This window comes from Ziziphus jujuba, chromosome 3 (assembly GCF_031755915.1).
Source record: "Ziziphus jujuba cultivar Dongzao chromosome 3, ASM3175591v1".
NCBI lineage: Eukaryota > Viridiplantae > Streptophyta > Magnoliopsida > Rosales > Rhamnaceae > Ziziphus > Ziziphus jujuba.
In genome coordinates, this window is record NC_083381.1 from 30,675,799 (window position 1) to 30,683,991 (window position 8,193).

The 8,193-nt window shown below is 34.0% G+C and overlaps 1 protein-coding gene across 7 annotated transcripts; it reads right to left on the reverse strand.

The window, feature by feature from the left end:
• Window positions 1-230: 230 nt before the first annotated feature.
• Window positions 231-6,416, reverse strand: LOC132799235 (uncharacterized). 7 transcript variants are annotated; one of them, XM_060815312.1, is made up of 8 exons: window positions 6,210-6,416; window positions 5,978-6,030; window positions 4,632-4,769; window positions 2,420-2,907; window positions 2,106-2,331; window positions 1,604-2,029; window positions 1,039-1,394; window positions 231-941 (listed from the first exon to the last, which is right to left on the reverse strand). In XM_060815312.1, the coding sequence occupies exons 4-8, from the start codon at window positions 2,903-2,905 to the stop codon at window positions 429-431; spliced, it is 2,007 nt and encodes a 668-aa protein (XP_060671295.1). In that variant the 5' UTR covers window positions 2,906-2,907; window positions 4,632-4,769; window positions 5,978-6,030; window positions 6,210-6,416; the 3' UTR covers window positions 231-428. The 7 variants fall into 7 exon arrangements, with proteins under 7 accessions (XP_060671295.1, XP_060671294.1, XP_060671292.1 ...); XM_060815311.1 differs by having other exon boundaries at window positions 4,632-4,800; XM_060815309.1 differs by having other exon boundaries at window positions 4,632-4,836.
• Window positions 6,417-8,193: the final 1,777 nt, after the last annotated feature.

Sequence of the window (8,193 nt, forward strand, 5' to 3'; positions counted from 1 at the left end):
TTATATTTAATATGTTTTGTATAGATATTTATATGTTCAATTAATTAATAATAAAAATAATTTAATGATATTTATAATACATCTGTAATTTTTTTTTTAACACCCATAAACTACTTAAAATATTGTTTTCAAAACCAATTAAAATAAAATTACTAATCATGAATAACAATTAAATACAAATAAAAAAAATTGACATAATATTTAATTAAGAACTTGTTAATAGCATAAAATAACAACTAACCAAATCAATAAAGTGCATGTTAATATTCTAAAACATAACACATAATAATAAAATTATCCGTACATGCATAATTAGAAACTAACATTCAATACGTTACAATATATGTCCATAAGTTTCAATTCCAAATGTTCATAGTTGTCATCCTCTCATACATATCCATAAATATATAATCCACAACAATACTAATTTAGTTATCCAAAAATCCACGAGCAAATTCAATCTTCTGCGCATCGGTTTTAATAATCTTGAAAACCTCAACGTTCGATGGATCCGATCTCATTGCCTTAGAGATTTTGAGATTGTCAGTAATAGGGAATCCTAGCCTGTCAAGCTCCATAGCTAAGTATTGTGGATAGTTGATATCAGACTTCTCCAACTTGTCTAACTGTGTAGCCAATTTATCAATAAACTTATCTGCTACATTGTTTAACCCGCTAACGATGTCAACATCCTTCGATTGAGCTTTCCTCTTACCTCTTAATTGGGATTGTGTAGGCAGTTGACTATGTGTTTGATTCATAGACATTGGAGAACCCACATCATCAAATTGGTCATTGTCAGGCTCCATATTTATATCATTAACTAAATCAATTGGAGTTTGTGCTCCATGTCCTGTTGCCCGATCTTTCCCAAAAATATTAGCAAGCCTCTCATATATCGGAAAAGGTTTATCTCTCCAACTTTTTGCACTTGGATTACTCTAAAATAAAAAAAGCCATAATTTAGTAAAAACATTATATATTTAAGATAAGAAACACAAAATTCAATAAAGGTATTTTTCTTAACAAAGTCAAAACCTGCACATATGCTTTCCAAGCATCGTCACTGTCAATCTCCACACATTTAAGAGTGTCATTCCATCCAAATCCACTTTTGTTCAGCATGTCGTATATGATGCCGTATTGCTTCTTCCACTTTTTTAGCTTTGATTCAATATGTGGAGTTGCTCGCAATCCCGAGTTAGGACACATTTCAGCCAGTTTCCGCTCAATCATATTAAGTGTACCAGGTTTAAATGCTCCCGTGTCACAACGTTGCCCACTAGCTACAGCTTCATCTAAAAGAACCAGCAAAGCTTCTTCCTCACCTCTACTCCATGTACGCCTAGATTCACCCCACCTATTATCATTGCTGCTACCTCCAGCTTCCATTGCTATTCAAGTAAACATTTCATAATTCCAACATTATCAAAACAAGATGCAAACAAAATAACAATAAATCTCAAATGTTGCACTTAATATAATATAAGTTTGCCTTCATACATATTCTTCAAAAAATTTAACAAATAATATTAAATAAGCAGTTAGAGCATAATTTTTTACATAACCATCAACTAGTAATCATGATGACCTCTCCACTCACCAAACATTTGATTAGCTAACTCATCTCTCCAATTCGTCCATCGATCTGAGGAAGCAATTGATCCTATAATGTCCTCCTCTTCATTAATGTCTACATTTTCCATCCTATCATATTCAACTTCTCCAGGATCGAGTGTCATTTCTCTTCTAATCAGATTATGTATCAGACAACATGCAGTAATGGTTTTGATTTGTGTTGTAATTGGGTAGAAAGATGGACTTCTTAAAATTGCCCATCGCATTTTAAGAACCCCAAAGCATCTTTCTATGATATTCCTAGCTGATGCATGCTTCATGTTGAAATACTCTTGATGATTTATGGGTGCACAACCATCTCTCCATTCGGAAAGGTGATATCTTGTTCCCCTATATGGTGCAAGAAATCCTTCACCATTTGTGTAACCAGCATCCACTAAGTAATAACAACCTAACACAGAAAAATATCTCCTATTAGTTTATGTAATGTTAATCCACTCGATGAAATATTTAAGGATTGGTCTTACCGGTTGGTACTTTTAGTCCATTTGGCCTACTTATTGCATCTCGAAGTACTCTGGAATCTGAAGCGGAGCCTTCCCAACCCGGTAATACAAATATAAATTCCATATTCGGGTTACATACACCTAAGACATTTGTTGCTATCTCACCCTTTCTTGTTCGATATCTTGGCTTATCGATTTCAGGTACTTTCACCTTAATATAAGTTCCATCTAATGCTCCCAAACAATTCTACGACACAAACAATTTTACTAACGTCAGATAATGCTACAAGTCATCTAACTATAAAATTAATAACCAAACTAGTCCACATACGTACCTTAAACATTTTCCATCTATCATCCGAGCAATTATCCGACACAGGTTCAGGATGCCTCAACAAAATGGAATGTAAGCGCAACACCCCATTCAATACTGAATTGAAATATCTACTAATTGTCTCCCCTGATCTATAGAATCGACTGATAATTGTACGATTTTTTGTATGATGAGCAATTATGTGCAAAAATATGCACACTTGCTCTTCCAATGTAACGGTACCATCTCTTTTCACATATCCATCCTGGCGTAATAACCGACATAAAATAACAAATGTTCTCCTATCCATCCTCAATTGACTAATACAAGTGACATCATTGTCCAACAAACTATCTATAAAAGATGTACGCAATTCGGTATTCCTAGTTATTCTATTCCTAACACCTCTTTCATTTCTCCTTTGCCACGCTACATACATGTACATAAAGAAGATAAACATAAAGCCCCAACAAAAAGATTGGATCACAACTAATTTTCTTCCATCCATCTCTACAAAAAGAAAAAAAAAACAAATAAAAAAATTATAATGCATACAATAAATTGAGCTGCTATTGCCAATACAATTGAATATATACAGCAAACAAAAATCTTCCATAAATAATATATTTATATATTAGCATTCACAATAAACATTATATATATTTGGAAGGTCAAAATAAAAGATGGATTTAAGTTTTTAAACAAACTATATGATGTTTGAAGATAGCAAAGTCTCAACTTCATGATATTATCAATTGATCTAGTTCAAGTGCACTTTTATCTAAGCGAAAGCAAAAACACTATCTGCTCTTCTTTTTGGCTTTAACTCTCATATTTCCTACTTCTTAAGAGTGATTTTAATTGGGTACAATTTGATAACAACTTCTATTTTCTTAATATGGACTAATAGATTTCTAGCATCCCTCCATGGCTTGAATCTCCATTGAGAAAATCGTATAAAGAAGGGAGTTAAATGCCACCAGGATTTACAAAATATAGTAGACTTTATTGGGTTTAAGATTTAAGGTTTTATAGATTTTTATTATACTATTAGGTGGAATATATAAAAAACCTATTACATATTGCATATATTTGTAAAAAAATAAAATAAAATAAAATAAATTGGAATCAAATTTTGTTCACGTTAATTTGGCACTACATTTTGTCCAAAATACTAGTCACCCATCACCCATGGTATTTTTCTTCCTTTGTTTTCAAATGTAAAATGCTAATGCGGCAAACTTGTCTAAGCATATGCCAACTAATTCCTACGAAACAAATATGCCAATTAATTCTTTCTCGGATTTGGGAAAATGATGATCAAAATCCATGCCTTTCCATTTAATTTATAGCCAACCACAAAACTTATTTCAATATTCCAAGTGGAGCCTTTTTCCAATATTACAAGCAAACAAAGTTACTACTTTTAGTATATTATTATTTTTAAAATAAGGGCCAAAAATTCCCTGTGCAATCAAAATTCAGAAACTGATTTAGAGAACATGATAGCATTGGAAACACCAATTTCTTAAAGCCAAAAAAAAAAAAACAATTACATTCCGGCAAAATCAAACTATTTTAATCAAATACTTCAGGTCACTATGTAAAGCAGAAATAGAAGAAGTTGTCCACATATTACCGGTCATTTTTTTTTATAGATAAATATGTTGGCTTCATTTTCACCTAATTATGAATTTGAATTTATATACATAAAATAATTGGGCTGGACCAAGAACTCTGAAAGCAACCCATAGCCTCTACCATCAAATGCAGACATTTCTTCAATTTGATATGGGCCATCATTTTTGTAAGGCACACACATACATACATATGATGTTTACAGTTCCCACTTTAGGCACATCATCTATCTATAACAATTATTTCTCAGAATTCTCTCCAAACAATTTTTTGTATCAAACTTAACCAAACAACTTTAAGTAAAACAAGACCTAATTAGAGAGAAAACTTGAATATAAATTCCTAGATCCAACTGCCTAGCTTTTATTGCCAGAAATTCTACACAATCTAATAATTGTCTAAACATCTAAGAAAAACACCAGCCATTGAACCTAAACGCATATATGCTTTTCAAACTTGGAGCATTAAAAAAAAAAAAAATGCAAACATGATTGATACTTTGTTCATGTCAAACCAGGACAGTTGATTTTGATGAGCTGAAAAAACAAAAAAAGAAAAAACAAATAAATCTCATCTAAAATTGTCAACACGCCAACCTCTGAGTGATGTTTCTGCTATACTGCTGCTTAAAATTGTCAACACGCCAACCTCTGCGTGATGTTTCTGCTATACTGCTGCTTAAAATTGTCAACACGCCAACCTCTGCGTAATCCTTTGAGCTATACTGCTGCTTCCTTTTAATCAAAATGGGAGTATAATTTAATTCTGAAAAGTACAGTGCACATGCAAGCTTTAAATAACCTGTAGAGAAATAATAATATATAAAATTACACAATTATATAGTTATCGTCATGTCCCCTCATATAGCTTGATTATAGCTACCACATGCTCTTAGCTTTTTTACAGTCTTTTGTCCTTTTCTTTATTATTAAAATTCATAATTCATGATATATACATGCTCTCAGCTGCCACCTCTTTCATTGTCCAACACCCCATAAGAGACAACATTTATTCCTTCTACCTCATTTTCCCAGTGATCATTAGCACTTATCTTTTTCCTTTGCAGATTCAAAATTTTTGCACCAGATTTTTTTTTTTTAAGTTTTCAAAAACTGGTATTTCTGTCATTAAACGTAAGTTTCACATTGGGGATAAGATGACAGTGATAGTATGATGGTGGGTATTCTAAAGCATAGATGTGCAATTAGTATTGTTACTTTTATACTGCTAAATGACATTATGACTGTTAAAGGTCAGTTGCACGCTCTGTATGGCAAAATCCAGAAATGGGATTTTGATGCACAAAAGAACAGGATATGCATTATGCAAATTGGCAGTAAAGACTAGTTTGCGCGCTTTGTGTGGCAATATGCATTATGGTGTTTTTATGCAGAAAATGAACAGGTTATACATTATGCAAAATGACAACGGAAATAAGTTTCCACGCTTTGAATAGCAAAGTGATGTGCCCCCCACCCTCTCTCTCTCTCTCTCTCTAAGAATTCTACTTCTGCACTGCCTTTGTTATTCCGAAGTTTCAAAGACTGCTAGTAAGAGGCATATCAACAAGATATGATTGAAGCAGAGTTGATTAAAAGATAATTGTAACATGCACAAATCCAAAAATTTTGAAGCCTCACACGTGCACCAAAAGTAGATTACAATTATTCACTTAATTTTTTATTTCTGGTTTATAGAAACCATCCTTGAACCAATTGGATGCCTCTGTATTGCAGTTATAGCAAATTGAGAATGCAAATCGGTAACATGAAATTAAGCTGTACAGTTTACTTTGCACTAGACTCAGCACATCAGATAGGGAGCAATAAAGTTTCTTTTTAAGAAACTAGCTAGTGTTTCGAACTAAGCAACTAACATATTTACCAGGCGATGATGGCAGATCGATGAAACAGAGGAAGGATGCAGCAGAAGATAAACTCACCGGCCAGAAATGCTTCGAAGGGTAGTTTGCCTCCAAAATCAAGCTTCTTCCTCCTTAATATCAAATCAAGCCCTAACATAAATAGATCGAAGCTTATTTCGCAGATCAACAAATGACATTTCCCAAAAATATTTCATAATTTTTTAGCTAAAAATTAAGGTAAAAAACAAAGAAAAATAACAAGATGATGATGATGGAAGATTGCCGAAACAGAAGAAGAAGACATGCTCACCGGCCAGATGCTTCGAAGGGGATGGTGATGCGAGATCGACGATGCTTCGAAGGGGGCGGCCAGAGATGCTTCGAAGAGAGCTCGGTGGGACAAAAGTGACCCAGTCTCCAGATGGGTCAGATTTATCCCACTCATTTGGGATAAATTGATCTACGGGACAAACCTGTCCCCCTCCCATTTTCACTTGCCAAACACCGGACTGGGACTGGGTCCTGTCCTGACCTGCCCAGTCCGGCGTAACAAACACGCCCATACGGTTATAACTTATGATATATCTGTAAGCATACTAACTCGTTTACTTGATTTTTAAATACGACTAATTTGACAATATATTTTAAGAAACCACACACACCAGGGGTGTCCCAAAAAAATAAAAATAAAAATCCCAACTATATATGAAAAACAAATAGTCAAAAAACATACATAAAATTAAATAGGATGTGCAATCTGGTTTGTGCAAAAACTGACTAGAAAAACCAGCAAATAAAGTAAGAAATTTATGAGGAAACGGGAATATTGAATATAGTAGACGTTAAGCACAAAAATGACTTCCATAATCCATAACCATAAGCTAGTGTGATCTCCATCAGAAGGACATGCTTCCGGCTCTACTATTAGCCTTTTGAAAAGAGTCAAATTTCTGTTCACCGAAGAAAATAGCAGTCCAGGCCCAGCAGGTAACGCTGCACAACTACGTACAGTTTATGGGCAAATAACAAAAACAACAATAATTAACAAAGTGACAGGGTCATTCAACTATACGGTTTTAACCATTTCTTTTTCTTGAAAAGAGAAAAAAGAAAAGGTATAATAAAAGAGTAGGGAGATATAATTAATTGCTCACCATATGTTAATTATTGGTTGTTTCTCTTGAACATCATCTGTAATCTTGCAGTATGGAGTGCCAACCTCAACAAGACCCAATCTTTTACTTCGTATAAGAACAAGAAGGATGCATGTCTCCAAGTACGGTTGAGACACAAACTACCAAATATTCCCCAAAATCCAATAAAGAACCCCATCTCCATACCCACGTTAAACCATCTCTTGAATTCATCTCCATGTCGAGTTTGACTAGAAGTGGCCTCAATCGGGCAGTTCTCTGTAAGTGGAGGACCACAGAGTGCCTGATTTCCAATGAATGAAGAGACATAAAAGGTAAGAAATTGACCGCCTAATGGAATTCTACCGTACAAGTTGTTATATGAGAGGTCCAGATATCCCAAAAAAGACATATAACACATGCTCATTGGAATTCTACCTGAAAGTCTATTTTGAGATAAATCAAGTAACTCTAACTCTTTCATCTCACCCATGTTTTGGGGGAGTTCTCCAGACAAGTTGTTCCTTGATAAGTTTAGCATAACCAATCTCGAAAGACTAGATAACTCCTCAGGAATTTTTTCCAGCCAACTTGTTATCTGAAAGGTCTATAATCCTTAGGTGTGGAAGAGAAGAACGATACTCATGTGCATTACCTTCAATTAGAAATACTGCCTTGTTCACATAAGTGTTCAAATATGTGCTGCAGCCATATTGTTTGGAACTGGATTAGTGAAAAAGTAGACAAGTCCATCAGCATCAGCATCATGAAATTCATAACTTCCGAAGTACATAGAAGTGAGTTTGTTGAGACACCGCGGTATGTTTCCAAAAATACTGTTCTGCGATAGATCCAAGATTTGTAGACATGTCAGTTCACATAAGCTCAATGGAATACTTCCATTGAACTTATTTGATTGCATGATTAGTATCCTTAAAGCTAATAGACTTTCTCCGATCCATGCTGGTACTTTTCCTGAAAACTCGTTCTTATCATCCATAAATATCAACTTCTCACAATATCTCAAGGACAAAGACAGTTAAGAAATATTGTTGAAAGATGAAAACGGAAGGAAAAAAAACTCTTTATTGAATGCTACGTTTCTTACGGCTTACAAAAAACCAGCAAAACAAAAAAAACCAGCAACATATTTATACTAGT

Coding starts and splice junctions, on each gene's coding strand:
- LOC132799235 (XM_060815312.1), bottom strand. CDS start 2,905: ATGGATGGAAGAAAATTAGTTGTGATCCAATCTTTTTGTTGGGGCTTT. Junction 2,332..2,419: donor ATAGATGGAAAATGTTTAAG/GTACGTATGTGG, acceptor TTTGTGTCGTAG/AATTGTTTGGGAGCATTAGA. Junction 2,030..2,105: donor TGGACTAAAAGTACCAACCG/GTAAGACCAATC, acceptor TTTCTGTGTTAG/GTTGTTATTACTTAGTGGAT.